Source organism: Triturus cristatus, chromosome 3_2 (assembly GCF_964204655.1).
Source record: "Triturus cristatus chromosome 3_2, aTriCri1.1, whole genome shotgun sequence".
NCBI classification, from domain to species: Eukaryota; Metazoa; Chordata; class Amphibia; order Caudata; family Salamandridae; genus Triturus; species Triturus cristatus.
In genome coordinates this window covers 230,653,627-230,675,462 of record NC_140584.1, presented here as the reverse complement: position 1 = coordinate 230,675,462, position 21,836 = coordinate 230,653,627, and the positions used below count along the sequence as shown (strand labels likewise).

The 21,836-nt window shown below is 45.5% G+C and overlaps 1 protein-coding gene across 1 annotated transcript in view; it reads left to right on the top strand.

The window, feature by feature from the left end:
- Positions 1 to 21,836, top strand: part of LRP1B (LDL receptor related protein 1B) — a 3,634,433-nt gene that overhangs the window by 1,940,031 nt on the left and 1,672,566 nt on the right. The window contains exon 23 of the mRNA XM_085647014.1: positions 15,276 to 15,521. Within this exon, the coding sequence (XP_085503140.1) occupies positions 15,276 to 15,521 (246 nt within the window). The remainder of the gene's footprint in view (positions 1 to 15,275; positions 15,522 to 21,836) is intronic.

Below are 21,836 nucleotides of genomic sequence, written 5' to 3'. Positions count from 1 at the left end.
AACCTGTGCGAAGGTGTGACGGTCATCGGCTGTAGCAGACATGGGCCTGGCCACACACACCCCCGCAAGCCCTCAGGCAGCTGTGGGAAACGAGGTAGGCAGTCCAAGACCCGAAGGGACTACAACTCCCAGGAGGCAACGGGGCAGGACTTACGTAACCTCAGCTCACGAGGGGGAACGGCCTACCCTATATAAGCACCGCCTCAGTGAGGAGACGGTGCTTGACAATCATTCATGGAAGCCGACGGCGAGGGAACACTTCCAGTTCCCCTCGCGTATCCTGAATCCTGTAATCCCGTCAAGCTGGAAACTCGCGGACGCTTGCCTTCCCGCTTGGAGTTTCCGTCCCGTTAAACCTGTCGGGCGCCCTCGCGCGCCATCCCTGACCCAGAGGAACCCGAGACCACAGATTTGGAGCTCCGAGGGCGGACGCTTTCCTTCCCGCCTCGGAGTGAGTCTTCTGCCTTAAGAGCGGACGCTTTCCTACCCGCCGGACGCCGTGGTGCGCCGTTCCTGACTCCGCGGATCCTGTGACTATACTGAGGAGCTCCGAGCGCGGACGCTTTCCTTCCCGCCTTGGAGTGAGTATGGTACCTTGAGGGCGGACGCTTTCCTACCCACCTCAAGGTCGAAGATACAAGACCACGCCGTGACAGGTAACAAGTATCTTGTCACCCTGAAATATTATACATTTTTCTCGCAGGGAATCATTTCCGAACCGCTGTCTGTGAGATTAACAGGCAGGCGGATTAACGTACAGATACTATTGTTTATGACTTGTATCCTAAGCAAGGGGGTGAACACAGTACCAAGGAAGGTACATCTACTCCTACCTAAACCTGTGAGTACCGGAAGGGTTAAGCGTGGGGGGAGCGGGGGTTGTATAGTGCAATACCGCTAACACTGATAGATGAACTAACCTCTGTCATTTGTCAATTGTGCAGGACGTTGTTAGGAGGTGCCTATACTGCTGCATTCCCCTGCTCGAGAGCAAGACCCTCAGCGCTACCACCTTAGTGCTTTCACTTCCCTGTTCTCGTGGGTGCTCTTTCCCAGAGTTGTGTCCATTACGCTGTGGGGAAGTGTGCCCTGGAGAATAGGGGGGCCTTTCTGCTTGAAGTCGTCCCCGCTGGCTGCTGAGTAAGGTTAGTGGCTTGTTCTTCTCTATCTTGTGCCACTGACATCCCCGACAGATTGTCAAGCCCAAGTTAGACGACTAGCCTGGACGATGGACACCAATGTGATTTTATCTTCCCTACTGGATAGCCTCACAGCTCTCCAGCAGGAGGTTCAGACCTCCCGATTTGAAAATCAGGACTTAAGAAGGGAAATGGGTACCCTACGCAGAGAAGTGGTGGGATTGTCCCGAAAGGGTACAGGTGCGGGATCATATATCAGAGAAGCTACTTTACCACCTCCGGGACACACGGCATCTGCCCCTGATACTGCCAACCCCCTAGTAGGTGGGTTCTTTCCCGTCCCTCCAGTCCCTGCCATGGCTACTGATTCCGCCCCTACGGTTCATGTCATTCAAAACACAGGTATCCCTCTGGCACCACCCGAGCGTTTCTACGGAGACCCGAAGAAATTCGAGACATTTCTAAATCAATGCAGACTCCATTTCTTATGCAAGCCCGTAGTCTTCCAGACCGATGCAGCAAAAACCGCGTTCATGATGTCTTATATGGGGGGGAACGCTGCCAGTTGGACCATACCTCTGATGGAGAGAAATGACCCCATGCTGCATGCCTTTCCTGACTTCTGTACCGCCATGAGGAAATTGTTTGACCGAAAGTCGCACATGCTTACTCTGGACCGAGAACTACTAACCATTCGGCAAGGATCTCAAGATCTGCTGACCTACATAACCACCTTTAACCGGTTAGTGGTAGAAACCGACTGGCCCCAGGAGAAAAGAACATCATTGTTTTACCAAGGGTTGAGAGGGGAGTTGAAAGACGTTCTCGCTCAAGTGGTGCAGTTGCCGCAAACCTGTGAGGAACTGATAGATCTTACAGTGCAACTAGACCATCGCCTGTTGGACAGAAAGGGAGACAAGGGTAGAGGAGAAGCTAGAGGATGGTTCCCCAAACCTAAACAAACCATAGACGAACACCCCAAGACAATGGAGGGAACAGAGCCCATGCAACTCGGGGGTATCCGAGGTCCCCTCACCAGTGAAGAAAAAGAAAAACGTCGTAAAATGAAGCTGTGCCTATATTGCGGGAAAGGAGGGCATTTCATTAGGGAATGCAGAGCCAGAGCCCAACTCCCAGAACGTGGGGTCACCACACGGACACAAGCTGTGGTGGGAACCCAAGAAGCGACGGAAAACTGAGTAGCCCGAACCAGAAAGAGATCGATGGGTCGGGCGGTCAACATACACAGGTCTCTAATGTCATTGCCAACACGCTACAACCGGCGGTGGCTCATTTATGTATAGGAGTGGAGTTGTGGGTGACTCAAGACAAACCCCTGGACACAGCAGCACTGTTGGATTCGGGTGCTATCGGGAATTATATGGACCTGGGTTATGCCTCCACCATCGGTGTTCAGAGGGAAAAGAAGACAAAACCTGAGTACGTGCACGCGGTGGATGGATCCGCCTTAACCTCAGGACCCGTCACCTCACATACACTTCCGTTATTAATGAGAGTCAACACCGAGCACTATGAGTATATACAATTCGATCTCATCGATGCACCACAATTTAGACTCATCCTTGGCATGCCGTGGCTTACGCTCCACGATCCGGTTATCAGCTGGGCAACACGTACAGTGACTTTGACCTCCCAGTATTGCCAACAGACGTGCTATCAACAGACAACACCTTCCATAAAGCCCATGGGCACGCAAGCCAGTCTCTTGGCGGTTGCATGTGCACAAGAAAACCGCAGCAGTAACAGCATCTTACCTGAAGAGTACGAAGAGTACAGATCTCTATTCGATAAACAAAAAGCCACGCGGCTTCCTCCGCATCGTGAGTACGATTGCTGTATCGAATTAACACCTGGAGCCAACATCCCCTGCAGTAGGGTTTACGCCTTGACGGAAACCGAGACCTTGTACCTAAAGAATTATATTGAGGAAAACCTGGCTTCCGGATTTATCGCTCCCTCCTCGTCACCGGCGTCGTCCCCTCTTTTCTTCATACCGAAGAAAGATTGTGACGAGCTCCGACCCTGCATTGACTATCGAGCGATAAACAGTATCACCGTAAAAAATAGGTATCCCCTACCATTGATACCCGTTCTTCTGGACCAACTTAAAGGAGCCCGTTACTTCACGAAATTAGACCTCAGAGGAGCATATCATCTGGTACGGGTCAAAAGCGGGGATGAGTGGAAGACCGCATTCCGGACTAAATTCGGACTTTTTGAGTACCGAGTGATGCCCTTTGGGCTATGCAACGCCCCTGCGGCATTCCAATACTTCATGGATGAGGTACTAAGGGGGTTGCTTGACACTACCTGCGTAGTGTATATAGACGATATCCTCATCTATTCTTCCTGTCCCCAAGAACATGTCAAGCACGTCAAAGAGGTCCTAAGTAGACTCCAACAACATAATCTATATGCAAAACTGGAGAAGTGTCTCTTCAATGTCCAGGAGGTAGCATTTTTGGGATACATAATCACCGCTCAGGGATTTCAGATGGAAACCGGAAAGATCGAGGCAATCACTCATTGGAAAACCCCGCAACATGTGAAATCCATCCAGAGTTTCTTAGGTTTCGCAAACTATTATAGGAGGTTTATCAAGGACTTTTCAAAGATAATACATCCCATCTCCTCTCTATTAAGAAAAGGCGTTCCGTTTGTGTGGGGAGAAGAAGCCGAAAGTGCCTTCCAGTTGTTAAAATCCAAATTTACACGAGCTCCCATCCTTCGACACCCGGACACCCACCTCCCTTTTATAGTGGAAACAGATGCCTCACAGTACGCCTTGGGAGGAGTACTGTCACAAAGACATCCAACAACAGGACAAATACACCCCGTGGCATACTTCTCCAAGAAACTTACACCCAGTGAAATAAATTACTCAGTAACTGATAAAGAACTGCTGGCCATAAAAAGGGCATGCGAAGAATGGAGACACTATCTTATGGGAGCCCAACATACTGTTGAGATTTACACGGATCATCGCAATCTCCTGTTTCTAAAAACGGCTAAGGCCCTTACACCGCGCCAATTACGATGGACCCTTTTCTTCGCAGAATACGACTTCGTAATCAAGTACCGCCCGGGACCCCAGAATGGGAAAGCTGATGCTCTCTCCCGAAGTCTGACCGCAGAAGAGGAACCACCGACAGACAGTCCGTTTATTCTTGAAGAAACGGTGTTTCATGACAAATCCATAGCTCTCATAACCTCACGACACTTCGTGGCAGAAGTCAAGACCGCCACAGAAGGGATGGACGTGCAAACCTGGCTAGATGAGGACCCTGACCATAGAACCTTGGAGAATGGGTTGGCATACCATTTCCAAGCATTGTACGTGCCCCTCCCTGACCTTCAAGCCCAAGTCCTGAGATGGGCCCACGATTCTTTCTTAGGAGGGCACTTGGGGATTCACAAAACGACGGCCTGCGTCGAACGTTCGTTCTGGTGGCCATCAGTGAAAGAAGACGTCCGTAACTACGTAACAAGTTGTAGTGTATGTGCACAAGGGAAAGCTAAACACTCCAAACCCACAGGACTACTCAGGCCAATACCTATCCCTCCTAGACCTTGGCATACAGTGTCCATGGATTTTATAGTAGAGATGCCCCCCTATCACGAATACACAACAATCCTGGTAATAGTGGATCACTTAACGAAAATGGGTCACTTTATACCAGTGAAAGGGCTTCCCTCATCCACAGAACTAGCCCAGCTAGTCTTACTACACGTAGTGAGAGCCCATGGAATACCCAGTGTTTTTATTACGGACCGGGGAACACAGTTCACCTCCCACTTCTGGAAGGCCTTATGCAAGGCAATGGGGATCGACGCTCGCCTATCATCCAGCTACCACCCACAAACGGATGGAAAAACCGAAAGACTGAACCAGACGTTGGAGCAGTACCTACGATGCTTTGCTATCCAGAACACCACGGATTGGGTCACGTTGTTGTGGATGGCAGAGTTCGTCTATAATAACGCGGACCATGCTACCTTGGGATGCTCCCCTTCTTTTGTCTAAACGGACACCATCCTAACATGCTTCCTTTTGAGTGGCCTGTAGAAACTAAACTTCCAAGCATACAGGAGCATCATGCTCATCTTAGGGCGGTCCTATTGGATGCAAAACAACACCTGATGACAGCCCAGGCAGCACAAAAAAGGTACGCTGATGAGAAAAGAACCAAAGAACCCTATTATCAGGTTGGAGACAAAGTATGGCTAGCCACAAAACATTTACACCTCAAGGGGGCGGGAAAATTGAAACCCAGGTACATCGGTCCCTACAGTATCGAGAGGATTATCAACCCCGTCACCATGAAGCTGACCTTACCCCCAGCATGGCGCATACACCCCGTATTCCACGTATCCCTGCTCCAACCATGCCCAGCGTACATGAGATTACCTGATCGGCCCCTTCCCATAGATGTAGAAGGTCAGGAGGAATATGAGGTCCAGCAACTGTTAGATTCTAGACTGGTCAGGGGAAGGGTTCAGTACTTAGTTGAATGGAAAGGGTATGGAGTGGAAGATAGAACCTGGGAACCATTGCAAAATCTCCACTGCCCCGAACTCTTGGACCTCTTTCATAGGAACAATCCGGGGAAGCCCGGCCAACCGCCGAGACGACGGTCCTTACGGGGGGGCTCTGTGACGGTCATCGGCTGTAGCAGACATGGGCCTGGCCGCACACACCCCCGCAAGCCCTCAGGCAGCTGTGGGAAACGAGGTAGGCAGTCCAAGACCCGAAGGGACTACAACTCCCAGGAGGCAACGGGGCAGGACTTACGTAACCTCAGCTCATGAGGGGGAACGGCCTACCCTATATAAGCACCGCCTCAGTGAGGAGACGGTGCTTGACAATCATTCATGGAAGCCGACGGCGAGGGAACACTTCCAGTTCCCCTCGCGTATCCTGAATCCTGTAATCCCGTCAAGCTGGAAACTCGCGGACGCTTGCCTTCCCGCTTGGAGTTTCCGTCCTGTTAAACCTGCCGGGCGCCCTCGCGCGCCATCCCTGACCCAGAGGAACCCGAGACCACAGATTTGGAGCTCCGAGGGCGGACGCTTTCCTTCCCGCTTCGGAGTGAGTCTTCTGCCTTAAGAGCGGACGCTTTCCTACCCGCCGGACGCCGTGGTGCGCCGTTCCTGACTCCGCGGATCCTGTGACTATACTGAGGAGCTCCGAGCGCGGACGCTTTCCTTCCCGCCTTGGAGTGAGTATGGTACCTTGAGGGCGGATGCTTTCCTACCCGCCTCAAGGTCGAAGATACAAGACCACGCCGTGACAGGTAACAAGTATCTCGTCACCCTGAAATATTATACATTATTCTCGCAGGGAATCATTTCCGAACCGCTGTCTGTGAGATTAACAGGCAGGCGGATTAACGTACAGATACTATTGTTTATGACTTGTATCCTAAGCAAGGGGGTGAACACAGTACCAAGGAAGGTACAACTACTCCTACCTAAACCTGTGAGTACCGGAAGGGTTAAGCATGGGGGGAGCGGGGGTTGTATAGTGCAATACCGCTAACACTGATAGATGAACTAACCTCTGTCATTTGTCAATTGTGCAGGACGTTGTTAGGAGGTGCCTATACTGCTGCATTCCCCTGCTCGAGAGCAAGACCCTCAGCGCTACCACCTTAGTGCTTTCACTTCCCTGTTCTCGTGGGTGCTCTTTCCCAGAGTTGTGTCCATTACGCTGTGGGGAAGTGTGCCCTGGAGAATAGGGGGGCCTTTCTGCTTGAAGTCGTCCCCGCTGGCTGCTGAGTAAGGTTAGTGGCTTGTTCTTCTCTATCTTGTGCCACTGACATCCCCGACAGAAGGCAAGTGTGGCATGACATATTTACGGGGTGGTGTTACAGTGCACATGGGCTAGAGAGTGTCATAGCATACGCACTAGCTGGTGGAATACAACACAGAGGTGTGTGGCACTCAGCGGGCACTAGTGGGGGTAACACAGCATTTGGCTCAGCCAGGAGCGCGCTTTGACTCTCAAGTGAGGTTTGTCTCCTTTCCAGAGAGCAAAATAAAAAGTATTACATGTCCGGCGGTGGATGTGTGTTTTATTAACCGTGAGGGGGGTTTCTTGCATAGTTTTGGTCGAATTTTTGTCGAATCCCCTTTGAATGGCTTGGTGTGCCTGTGTATTAAATGTGCCCATCAATAGCTACCCATGTTTGTATAAATAAACGACAAAGGTGTCTACTTGGAGAGTACCCACCGGCGGGGGCGCCGGGATTAGGCACGGTAGGGCATCAGACACGTCAGAGCTTCATTAGCGGTGTAAATACATTCCACGTGGATTCATTGTATGCATAGTCGCCTTTTAATGAATATCATGCAAATCGTCATGGTGATAGGTACATACGGTTTGTCCAGCATGTCCTAGGTGTTTCTATAAATATATATTTTTTAAAAATATTAAAAAACAAAGGCCGGCCCCGGGGGATGGGATCCCCGGGCCATAAGTGGCCTGAGGAGTGGGGCAACGTAGCCCCCTCCTAAAGAATAAAAAAAACAAAGGCCATGCCCCGGGGGTTGGGATCCCCGGGGCCGATTAAGACATTGGGAGGGGGGCCACCGTCCCCCTTCCAAATTTCCCCCCCCCAAAAAAAATAGGGTGCAGGCCCTGGGGGATGGGGTCCCCACGGCCAATAAATTAGAAAAAGAAGGGGGGCCACACAGCCCTCCTTCTTAAAAAAATAAAATAAATAAAAGACCGGTATCTCACTGGAGGCCACGCCCCCTCCTTGCAGCACTCTGCAAACGTGCCCCCTGGCCAGTTGTAAGTTGGGGAATTAATTCCCCTTCAATACTGAGGGTCCCTAAGGGCCAACTAGCCCAACAGGTATCTCCAGTATGCGCCAGGGAGCTGCGATGCAGACAGGTATTCTGAGGCCATGCCCCTTTTTACACCTCTCTGCAATGCAGCTCTGTGTCCCTTACTGGATGTACCTAGTGGGCTATTTTGCCCCTAGGGACCCTCAGGATTCAAGGGGACTTAATCTCCTAACTTAAAACGGCCACATGGCGTGTTTACACAGTGGGGAAAGGAGGGGACGGGGCCTGAGGTGACGTGTGCAAACACGCCCTATGGCACGTTTTAAGTTGGGGAATTAATTCCCCTTCAATCCTGAGGGCCCCTGGGGGCTAACTAGCCCACCAGGTGCTTCCAGTAAGCGCCACTGAGCTGCGTTGCAGAGAGGTGGTCCAGGCCGTGCCACTTTTTACACCTCTCTGCAACGCAGCTCTGTGGCGCTTACTGGAGGTACCTAGTGGGCTAGTTGGACACTAGGGACCCTCAGGATTCAAGGGTACTTAATCTCCCAACTTAAAACGGCCACAGGGCGTATTTACACAGTGGGGAAGGGAGGGGACGGGGCCTGAGGTGATGTGTGCAAACACGCCCAGTGGCGCGTTTTAAGAGGTAGTTTTAATCCCCCTGCCCTATTATATACTAGGGGCTTAGAGAGGTGGTCATGCTAATCACAGGGGGACCCCAACGCATAGTGTTCCCTAGTGTATGTAGGTGTTTTCACTGTATTCTGAGTGTCTTTTAACATAGCACCGGCTCTAGGACTGGTTAGTCAGACTCAGTTACCACCCATAGCCGTTTGAGTAAGTTGAGGGTACAGGATGATTTTGCAACAAGGCTTCTTTCTGCTCTTCTGTTTGTTCTTTCTGCACGGTATCCTTCTTCCTGCACTTTTCTTCATCTTTGAGGACTTCTGTTGCTTCTTTCTGCATTTCTTTTTTTTCTTTCTGTGCGTTGATTCTTCTTTCTTTCTTAACATGTCCTATCTCTGTAGGCATAGTTACAAAATTAGCATTTAAAAAACCTTTGAAACTCACAAAAAAAACATAGGTTTCAGGCACGTTATTGTTAGGAATTAGCATTTAAAAAACCTTAGATATTCACTGAAAAAACCATAGATTTCAGGGGCGTTATAGTTAGCTGGACTTTTCACTCGTACAAAACCATTGAAATTCCCCCGTTATAGTTAGTTCAGCTAACTACAGCTCGCGCGCCCGCAATGCACTGCTGATGACGTCACATATTACATCACTCATGACATCACTGATGACATCTCAAAAGACATCACTGATGACATCACTGATGACATCATCCTTGTGATAGAATGGCAGACTTCCTCTCACCCTAATATAACCTTTGATACACACATTCAAAAATAGAAACAACATTTTTCAAAACAGTGGACATACCAATACCAGTTACAACAACCTATTCAGTAATTCTAAGATCCACATACACATCCACTCGTTCACCAACAGTCCTATACAGTCACTCATACATGTACTCACTCATCATATGTACTCATACACCTATACATCCTGTTACACAACGTCACTCATCCATAGAGTTACTCACACACACTCAATCATGCTAATAAAGAATCAAACATCCATTTACTTGCATATACAGTTATACACACACCACCACACTTACTTCTACAGAAACTTACACATACTTAGTCTTTTAAACAATCACTTATAGAAACACATACTTATTCATACAGGAACTCTTCCAATCTCTCACTCTCACATATACTCACTTATATACACCAATAGTCACATATATTAGTTTAAAACATATGTAGTTACTCATAAAGACACTATTGAGACAGTCATTCACTCACTAACACACCCATGCACACACTCATCCACCCATACAGTCCTGCACACATGCTGTCTTCAACACATACAAACAGTTAGTCACTCATTCATGCACCTTTGTACTATGTAATACCCCCCACCGAACCATACTGACACTCAGACACTCATACTGATACACAAAAAACCAACTAATAACCTATATAGACACTCATGTAGCTAATCACCAACCCATGCAGCCACTTATACACAAAGTGAGAGACTGATACAGATATTTACATATTTAAACATTACTCAATAAGCCATGTATTCACTAAGATACACTTAATCAGTCAGTTATACAATCAATTTTTCAAAAACAAATCATCCATTTAGACACTTATATACCCATTTATTCTTCCATCGACCTTGAGATATACATATATAAAACATATTTAATTTTCAGAAAAATACACATTCACTGGATGATGTGATCAGTGATGTCATCAGTGATGTCATTTGAGATGTCATCAGTGATGTCATCAGTGATGTCACTGACCATGTCATGAGTGATGTAATATGTGACGTCATCAGGAGTGCATTGCGGGCGCTTGAGTTATAGTTAGCTGAACTAACTATAACGGGGGAATTTCAATGGTTTTGTACGAGTGAAAAGTCCAGCTAACTATAACACCCCTGAAACCTATGGTTTTTTCAGTGAATATATTTGTGTGTATGTTGCATCTATGATATTTTTTATTATATGAGGAAGGCAAGACAACCCTGAGACAAATGTCCAAATGTCTCACTGTCAGAACTAAAACTGCCTGCTTGTTGTACTGTTTTACTCTCTTAGGTAACATGGAAGTAATTGTTATGAATAATAGCATTTTCTACCTATGAGCAGACCGCTTTATCAATCTTTCTGCATGTGTAGTTCAGAACTGAAGACAATAGTCCTGTTGAAGTGTTACTTTTGATGTGTACTTTCATAACAGAGGACCCTCTCTTCTTATGCTGAGTAATATTTCTTTTTGTGCATCTGAGTATACTATCCACTCTCATCAAGGAATTGCATATCGTTTTGCTAGATAATATTTTGACCTCAATACAGTATTTTATGGAGATTGTTTGAAGAAATATAAATATTTTGGGAAATCAGTAACTAGAGATATATTTGAATTGCATGAATCGGACAATGAGAAGCATAATCCTGAGAATGAAGAGTGGTGAGAGGGACTTTCTGCTCTTTATATTCACAATCAAAGAGTTCTAGAGTAAATGTAGTAGTAAACAAAAGCTGTTTGAACTGTGCAGACATGGTGGATCTTTCACTAGTGGAGATCCTTTGACCTGAAGGTGAGAAGTATTAAAGGTGCCCTCAGTTCAGTAGCAGCATAGACGTTCTAGTGCTAGGGACACTAGGGAAAAAATCCGGAATCTGGTACTGAGAAATGGGGCGTGGGTTAGATCAATTGCTGCTTAGTTTCTGGCTCCGAAGAGCTGCATATAGAAATGGTTTGGGAGGGGTGATAGAAAGTGAATTTCAGCCTTTGACTCAATTAATGACAATAATGGAGTATTTACAGAATGCACTGTAAGATATGTTGACCAAACCTGCTTGATTTCTTAAGAAGGAAGGAATGGAGAATTTCAAGTGGAGGAAAAAATGAGGGTTGGGAAGAAGGGTTTGGAAGCGAGGTTGCTGGGGCAGCTGTTGTAATTATGTCTACAATATGGTTCATGTTCTTTGATGATTAAAATGCTCAGTGTGCACAAACCTTTCAGATTCTGAAATGGTGTAAGTTAAGACTGTTGATTCATGAAGATTCAAGTATAGAGGAAGACTTTCCCCACGCTTTTATGCCCAGGTGAGGTAACAGACTTGACAGTTTGTTTGCCCTCTTTGCCCCTCAAACACTTCTAATTTGAGTTAGAAATGCAAGGCATGAAACTATAAAAAAAAGTAAACAACAGCCTTTTAGCCCTGTCCTATTTAATGTCTGCTTCTGCCACTGCCTCCATAATGTTTGAGGCCAAAGGATGCGCTGGCAAAGCTTATACTCCCCAAGTTATCCCTAATTGTTCTTCATGGTGATATTGTGAAGCATTAGCAGCTGAGGTGAGGCAAGTGAACACATTGATTTGGCTATTAAAAGAGGTTGTGCCAGAAAGGAAAGAGAAGGGAGACTGAGTGGTTCATGCAGGTAATTTTACTAATAGAGGCCATAGCCAAGGAGATTTTAGAGTTGTTTACTAAGCTGTGATAAGTAATCAAAGGTAGGCATGTGGGTATGAGACTATCTTAGAGACTGTACCTAAATGAAGTCTCACACGAACCAAATATTTAACAGCATGCAAAATTAATTTATGGAACATTTAGTAAACAGACACCATTCCATGGTTATATTTGAAACAAAAATGCAGAGGGAAATTAATTGGGGTTAACATAACTCAACTTAAAACTCTAATGCATGTGTAATTTATTGGCAAATGTAAAACTTGAAAAACGATATTACTGTATTTAGAAGGCTGTGCATTAAAGCAACTTCAGAACTATTTAATTTGTGGAAGAAAATATAGTGTTAAAGAAAAGCTGTTCTGACTGCCATAGTTATAGGGAAAGGTATTCAATTTGCTGGATTTTGTGGGTATGAACTTTCCTAATTTTGCTCACTTACTATAAATTTAAGAATCAGCATTAAAGGACTGTCATACAATATAAAGTAAAATCTAATGGACAAATAGACACCAAAATGACAAAAATAGAATTTAGGGAAACGGAGGTAGGGTTTTTAGAAGCTTTAAATCAAAATAATGCCTGAAAGCACAAAGCATTTGCTTTATGTGTTTGAATCACGGGTCCTTCGGGAAGCCTCAGCTCTGGTGAGAAACTTGATGCAGTCATCATCGATGGCAAGAAAGCTCAGAGTGGGCAAAGTCCTGAGCCTGTGCCCAAGAAGGTCATGTCAGCTGTCGGATGCTATTCCACGTCTACCTTGGTGACGCCTTTCTGCGTTTTAGACTTAGAAACTTTTCTGGAAGTCCAAGTCCTTTCAGCTGGGGCAACCTGCAAGTTGTGTCTGATCGGTGATTTAACGTCAGTGGTCCTGGTCTCTGCTGGAAAAGCTCTGAAATCATTTCTAAGTGTCCGGGTTTACGGGTTTTAGCATCCAAGAAGTACACTCTAACACAAGCCAAGGGACTAGGACCTTTTGAACACTACTTGGGGGTTAGGACTCACTCTCACAGTTGCCACACTCTGGGTTTGAGGGTAAATCCAGTTGGAACTGGTCAGCTGGGCTCTTGGAAAAAAGTAGACTTCTTGCAGTTTTTGCGGCACTGTAGCTCAACAGGAAGTCAGCCAGCTGACCCTTGGAGTCACTCACTTGATTGTCATGGGTACAAGCGGGAACTGGGTGACCTCTTAGAGCTTCTCTCCATGGGCTTAACAGTAGGCACAGTCTTTCTTCTGCCTTCCATAGGTCAGATGTGTTCTGAATAAGTGATCCAGTAGTGCCACATTTGTGCTTCGCACTAGCTTGTGGGAAGGGGAGACTCCCTGCCCAATAGGGAAAAAGCTCCAAGGTCAGCCCCCTGAGACAACATTTCCTGGTGGTTTGGTTTAAACAATCCCACAGTGCACTGTTCTGCCAAAATCCAACATGGCAGAGCCTTTATTCCTATGGACATGTCTATGGAAATGACACATTTTATGTGCAAACCAGTTCTGAAACTAGTTCTGGGTTTTCTCACCAATGGGATTGGTTTTATCCTAACTACATGAACAATTTGGCAGGGGCATGCCTAGTTGTGAGTTACATCTGTCTGTGGCAGGGAATGCCCCTGTAAAGGTTGAGCAGTTGTTAGACACGTCCCTCAAGCCAGCTGGTCAGAAGGAGGTCACACCTACTCCCACCCAAGGCCCTTTTATTTTATTTCCTGGGAGCCCTTCACAGGTTCTTGCAGGGGCCAGCAGACTGCACAGTGACTGTTGGATATTAACTCTGAAAATGTTACTAGAGGCTTTAGGCAGAAAAAAGTGACCGTCTAAAATCAATTGTTTTGAAATTATTAGACAATATTTCACTTTAGCCAAAATGTTGGCTAAAAATAGTTTTGAGCATTGAGGAAAGACCGTAAGCAACCTGCTCATCTATCCGCCCAAGATGTGCATTGTCAGCCTGACCTTGCGGATGATCTCCCTACACTCTTCTCTACAGTAGCAAATCTTTTTCAGTGGTCTTTTCCGAAAGGGGTAACCAGCCTCCTAGAACTTTCATCAGCTACAGCCTCCTGCCTCATTCCTCTGGAGATTTTTGACTTCTAAAAATCTTCACAGCAACTTCAACCAGAGGCTTCCAGATGATGACGCTCCCTCCTTGGACTACGCCTGCAGGCTTGCTTTGCTGTAATTTGCCATCTCAGTAAATTTTTCTTGAAAATTCTTCTATGTCCAAAGGTAAGCATTGACGGGTCACAGTCCAGTTCTTGTGTCTGACCCGCACAGTGGCGTAACCAAAGTCGAGGGGGCCCCCCTGCCACTTACACGGTGGGGCCCCCACTCCAGATTTAATACGAACTGGTGGGGGCTGCGGGGGCCTGTGTTATGCCCCTGGACCTGCGCTCCATCGCGGTCAGCCATATTTTTCAACTTTGACCTTGTCTTACACAACTAGATATCTATGGATGGTGCTTTGCTCTTTTAAGCCCTAGTTTTGACTAGGCCGGGCGGTAAATTCCGTCCCGCTTGCGGAATTTGGGTAATTTCCCGTTCCGAGGAGAACGTGAAATTGCCAAAGATTCTGCGATCCACAGCTTTACGGAATTTTTTGCTTGTTTGCGCTTTCAAAATGCATGTTTGTGAGATATTTCCCCACGAGCACGCAAACAGCGTTCGCGAACAGGAAAAAAGCAACGCGAATTGGCGGAACAAGCAATTCCACATGTTCATGGAACTCTGCATGATCGCGGACATTTTTCACCGTTTCGCAGAGTTTTGCGCAGCGCGACTACGCAAATTCCACACACCTCTAGTTTTGACTAAAAACTTTAAAAAAATCATAATCCCAGTTCTAGTGATTGGATTTCTGTTATCATCTAACTTATTAAAATGTACTTTTATTTTTCCAAATTGGTGTGGGATTTTTCTTGTGTTGTGTTTTCACTAAATTTTTGTTTACACCTTGCCTCAAAGGTAAGACACATTGCCTCTGAGTTAAACTGACCCAGGGTTAAGCACAACTCATTATAGGGACGGTTTTTGGTTCACCTTTCCATCGATTGTGGCTGTTGCTTGACCAGGGTAACACCCAAGTCAACCAACAACCCAATTTCTCACAATTGTACTTTTCAATAGATATTTTGTATTTCAACTGCTCTACGCTATGGGATTCAATAATTGCATTAATGTTAATTTAAGGGATATGCATAGATGTATTTCATGTCATTTCTATTTCTATTAACAAAGCAATTTGTACTCATTGCTTTTAGATGAATGTTATCTTAATAATGGAGACTGCAGTCACCAGTGCAGTGTTGTTCCTTCAAGAGGGATCGTCTGCTCCTGCCCCATGGGAATGATTCTGAGCCCAGACAACAAAACTTGTGAAGCATTGGATCACTGCTTTAAACATTTCAAATGTAGTCAAGTTTGTGAGCAACACAAAAATACTGTGAAGTGTTCTTGTTATGATGGCTGGACTCTTAATCCTGATGGAGAAAGTTGTACCAGTACTGGTAAGTCACTGTTTTCAATATTTAAATTTCAGTCTCTGAGATGACATAACACGATTTGACTGTAGATTTGTTGGGAGATAGATCTTGCCTTTTTTTATATTCCAATACTCAAATTGTGTTTAGCAAGTTCTTCCATTTCTTTAAAGACAACCTTGAAACTATCTTAAGGGGGAGGTGCAAAGATTTTCAATATGCCACTGAGTAAAATTATGCTGAACTGCTATCCAGAAGACAAAAATCTTCCTTAATGCATAGGGCGAACATGCTCATGCCCCCTCTATCAATTCGAATCTGTCATCCACAGCCTGGATGTGATTCCTGCTTTCGTGAATTTAAACTGAATTGGTGGTTTATTGGCTCATCAGAGTTCTGTTGGTCTTACTCAAATCATGCTCAGTGTAGCCAAAATTGTAAAGGTATGGGTGACAGTATCATGGCAGCAAATCTAGAGGGCAGGTCCACAAACTATCGAGGGGTACAGAACATATTCTAGACCTGAGAGGGATGACAAGGTGAAGGCTTTGTCCAAAATAAAAAAATTAAATCTATGAATGTTAAATTAGAGAAAGCAATTAATATAAGAATCAGTGCTTTTAGGTAAATTGCTGTTTCTCAAGTAGTTTGGAGCACACAATAGCAGTGGAACTATTAACTAACCTCATATATCTTTGTAACAGTATGCAAGAAGACTGTTCTGCACAATTTATGTAAGCAGTGGAACTTTAACACTGGGGCACTGATTATTAGGGGGTCAGAGTTCCGACACAGACATAAATGCCTGTTTGTGCAAGGGACAGAAATAAGATCGAATGCATCTGGTAATTACAGGGTATGTTCAAAACCTCACCTTCGTTACATTTTGGCATGTCAAATGTGCTGGAATTTAACAGGGTAAAAGTGTATGATTTTAGTGTGGTAGTGTTAGATTTGGGGGTCTCTAGTTGGCACAGGGAGGTACTTGTGACGAATAGGGACCCTTGCCTCTAGTCAGGGTAAGGGGGTACACTCCTAAAATAACCCCTGCTCACCCCCTTGGTAGCTTGGCACGAGCAGACAGGCTTATCTAACAGGCAGTGTGTAAAGCATTTGTGAACACATACGGTAATCAAGTGACAACACTACAGATGGACACCACACAAGTTTTATATAAAAAATAAGTATTCTTTATATAGATGTAACACAAGACCAAAAATGACAAACATCCACAATACTGTACTTTAAAATGGTAGAATTGGCTTAGTTCTCTTTAGAACTTAAAGTGCGACACTTTGAGTCAATGTACCTTAAGATTTGACACGCAGGGCAATGAAAGTGTTGCAGGAAAAGTGATGCGGTAGGTCCTTACACGCAAGGGCGGTGATGCAGTGAAGATCTGGTGCAAAGAAACACAGATGGCATCGTCTTGGTGATGCGACACGCTTCTCTGATGTTGCAAGATGTCTCGGCTCGATGCGTCAGCTGCAGCAGTGACACCCTTGTCCAGTGATGTGACAACAGCAGCTTTGGCGGCGACACTCTTCTCCAATGAAGCGAGATGCTTCCGCTCGATGTGACAGTTGCAGCGGCGACACCCTTGTTCAGTGGTGTGATGACAGCGGCTGCCACGGCGGCACGCTACTCCGTGGATGCGAGGTGCTTCTTGTGATGCAGTGCAATGCGACAGCTCCAGCGGTGACACCCTTGTTCAGTGATGCGACGGCAGCGGCTGCGATGGCGACATGCTTCTTCGATGTTGCGAGACATTTTTTGTGAAGCGGTGCAATGCAACAGCTACAGCGGTGACACCCTTGTTCAGTGATGCGACGGCAGCGGCTGCGATGGCGACATGCTTCTTCTTCTTGAGTTACGCTTCCAGCTCCTTGCGATACGCAGTTCCTCAGAAGGCCCAAATACCACTACAGGCACTTCCAAAGAACTCTTGGGGAGCTGGCGGTGGAAGTCTGTTGTCCCTGAGACTTCAGCAGGAGGCAAGCTCTTTTCCAAGCCCTTGGAGATCCTTCACAAGTTGAATGAAAATGCACACAAAGTCCTTTCTCCTTTCTTTGGCAACCACTGCAGGCCAATCCCCCAGGTTCAGGGATAGTCTCTCCTCAGTCTCTCTGGTTCCACTCCTCAGCAAAGGTTTCTTCTTGTTCCCAAAGTAATCTAAAGTTCTTGGGTTTGGGTCCCAATGTTTATACCAAGTTTCTCTTTGTTCTCTGAAGGCAGAGAGGCCTTTGCCTAGTCCAAACCAGTTCTTGTTAGTCCTGGAGCACTTTGTTTACATGACTCCTTCTTTCCTTTCAGAGAGCAGGGCAGAGACATCAGATGCACCACAGGAGGTGGAGCCAGCATTGTGGATTGAAGGCACAGCCCTATTCAGGTCCCAGGTGGAACTACTCCCTCCCATCTAGATGCAGAACTCTCTATTCACCACTGGGCTGACTCACCCTGTCTCCTGGAATCCCCCAGCCCTGTAACTCAAACTCCAGACAAGGAATACACAGCCTAGCAGAGGCAGGTTTCGATGGTTAGACAAGAAAATACCTACTTTCTAAAAGTGGTATTTTCAAACACAGAATATTAAAACCAACTTCACTAAAAGATGTATTTTATCATTCTGAGTTCAGGCATACTAAATTCGAATTTCTACCATGTTCCCTGAGTCAGTTAGGATTATAAGATGTAATAATCAAACTGCCCATTCTGGCCTATGGAGAACAGGTAGCCTTGCAACAGTGAAAACACGAAAATGGCTGTAATTCACTATTAGAACATGCCACCCACACCAGGGCATGTCCTACCTTATACTTACAATGCACCCTGCCCTTGGGCCTACCATACGGGTGTCTGATATGAAGAAAAGGGAAGGTTTAGGGACTGGCAAGTGGGTGAACTTGCCCAGTCAGCATGACAGTACCATACTGAACACAGGCTCTGCAATGGCAGGCCTTAGACACACTTTTACAGGCTGCTTCTGTGGGCGGCACAACCAATGCTGCAAGCCCACCAGCAATATTTGGATTACCAGCCCTGGGCACTCCTGGTGCGCAGTACTAGGGTCTGACAGGTAAACCAAACCAACCAATCATGGAATCACTAATTCATACATCAACTTACAATAGGGAGCACTTGCACAGTAGCACTGGACAGCAGTGGCACAGTGCCCAAAGCATCTAACACCAGCAAAAACACATGAGGCAACAGCAAAAAATGGAAGGGAGACCCACGCCAAGGTGCCAGGTCTAACAGGTAGGCACAAATATCTGCATGTTATTCCACAATAAACTCATAATAGGTTCAATTTATCACACCCGATAAATAATTACTCCGAGTTTATAGTTATTTATCTGGTGTGATAGAAAGCACTTAGATTCTAGCAAACTTGGAATCAGGGCCAAACAGAGAAAATAATGTGTATTAAAGGATATTGGATTTTCATCGTGCCTTATGGATATGATAACATATCTTTAAGAATATGACATCAGTTATAAGAGATAAGGAGATTTAAGTAATTCTAGCTGTAGAACCTCACAGTAGGTATTTGCAGATATCCCTATGAACCAGGAAAGACTGGCTGGAATGGTAAGCACTGAATCTCATCGCCAACTGTATGACCGTGTTTAGCTGTCGCATATGGAGAATCGGGACGTTTGCGACCACTAAAACGACTTTTGCACTAACCCTATTTTGTGAGTCCGTAACCTATTACCGACTCGTAAAATATGGTTTGCGGGTTGCTATTAGCAAGGGGCATTTCAAGGGCGTCCCTTCCAAATAGCGAGCCACAGCGGCATGTATAAATGTTTTGCGACCTGAATGCGTTCGTAAAACAATCATATTTTATCCACTCCGTGAAGGAAGTGGTAACACATTTGCATACAGGAAGGGGTCTTGAGGAACCCCTTACCAATTGTGGATGTGGGCACCAAAATGTTTTAAAAAGGACCGCTGCCACCATCCCTGTCACTGCATACCATTCCCAATGGGTCGCAAATTGCGACCAGCCTCATAAATATTGATGAGGCAGGTCATTTTTGACCCCATTGGGAACTGCTAAATGTGTCTGAGACACAATAGTACATTTTATTTTGCGAGTCTCAAAAAATTGCAATTAGCGACTCGCAATATGAAATGGTCATACATCTGGCCTCTTCTGAACAAATGCAAATACTTTTCGGACTGGGCACTAGCCTATAAAACACCATTATCTCAGAATGACCGATGCCACCAGAAACCTGACTGAAATGTTTTTCTTTTGATTTTGTGCATTTGAAAGTTTAAAGTTCTAATCATGTGCTTTTTGCCTAAGACACAACAGTCGTTCCTATCTTCAATCTAAACAGTGCTATCTAGTGTATCATGGTGTAGAAAGTAAAAAACACAACATGGCTTTTTAAGATTAAAAAATGTAAACATTCATAAAACTCAGAAACAATAAAAGATGATCATTGCAATGAAAGCCCAGACAGTGGAGATGAGCTGATCACCAGGAAAGACACTGAGAAAATATTGATTTTCACATCAGATATCCCAGCACAGACAACATTAAAGGGCTTGTCAAACACTCATGCAGTCACTCTTAAAAATGGATAAGTTTACAATCCAGTACATCCCAATCACAACCCAAAAGTATCTTTTGGAATTTTATATAGGAAATCTATTTGTCAACATTCTGAAACAGGGGCACCAGAGAGCCATGACTGAAGAGAGCTGCTTCTTAGGTGATTTCTACCTGTCTTGATTAAGCAGCACAAATCAGACTCCCTGGACAGACATTGACTGCATCCAAGTCCGTGAATGTGGAGATGACATCCTGACAAAGAGAGCTGACAACTAACTCATATTTTGTTGCCAGCTACGAGAGGAGGAGGGCAGAGCCTGGAGATTACTTTGGTCTGACGTTTTGCTGAGTTGCTGTTGGGGATGTAGCTCTCCCTGTTGAGTGATGACAGCAAAGAGCAGCTGGGAGCCATGATAGGCATGATGGCATGAAGAGCGAAACTTGTGCTGCTACTGCAGAATATCAGGCCACTCCGAGGCAGTAATATAGCTCCATGTTCAGAGGCAGTGGAAAAACAGCTGTGGAGCTACATGAGCAGTGATCTAAAGCAGTCCTTTAAAATTGTCACCACAAAGACATCCCCATTGCCTGTGGAATGCCTAGAGACATGATCTAAGGCAGAGGTCAGGCCAGGTGCTGGTTACTTCACATGTCAGATGAAGCTAGCAGACAAGGGCACTTGCTGCTCGGGAAATGCAGGGGACGAGCAGTTGGCCCCAGATAAACCCCAGCTCAGATAAGTGCAGTGGGGCATTTACTGCAACAAATTGTGCACAAAGTAGAGTGAGAGAGATCTGGTGGACTGCAATACCACAGCTATACTGAGCGGACAACGTCATCAAACTGGTAAAAGTAGCCTTAGTGGAGATGCACATAATGGTACTATATGACACAGCAAATGCTATATGAACACTGCATGAGCCTGACTGTGTAAAATAGCTTTGCAAAATTTAAAAGATTGAGGAGAAGAGGTATGTGTAGCTCAGTTTGTCCTAAATTAACTGATTTGTGGATACGATTCAGGGTCTGGGTAGAACACCTTTGGTACATGAGGTGAATGATATAATCCGCTTCTGAATGTAATTGAGTGGGTGATGTAGGCATGATATAGCACCTGCACAGTAGATTGGCAAAGTACAAACCTAAGCACATGCTGACCTTAGCCTTATAGGTTTTAAAAAGCAAACTTTGCCTAACATTAAGCTGTAGGTTTGTTACTGTAGCACCGTGGGGTGCTTCTTGCCAGGTATTATAAAAGGAGGAAAACTGATCAAATATAAAGTAACCTTCACTTTGACAGAAAGTGGGGAAGGGGCTTATCAGTCAAATAGGTGCATTCTTAACTCGACCAAGACCAAGTGCTACCTGAGGTTGCCGGACTACATAAGGAGATGGAAGGAAGTTTGCAAACTATAGATGCTAAAATTGATCATCTAAAATTTAGACTGGACCACGTTAAAGAAAGGCTCAATAAACATGATGTGAGAGTAATAGCAGTGGACACTAGTTTCTTGGATGCACCAATCTGATGAGCAGACATTGAACGTGTGGCTCTGGTTGGTGAATAGTGTGGTATAAGTTTCTGCAGCATGTAGTGCCATGGCTCCAGCATGAATTTTTGCTAATAAGGCTGGATGACTTGACCATAGTGATGGATGACATAACTTTAAAAGCAAGTCAGTTTTCATTTGGAGCAACCACCACATCATCCACTTTGACCATGAACAACCCTCTTCTAAAAACAACTCTGTTAGCAATCAAAAAGAACTATT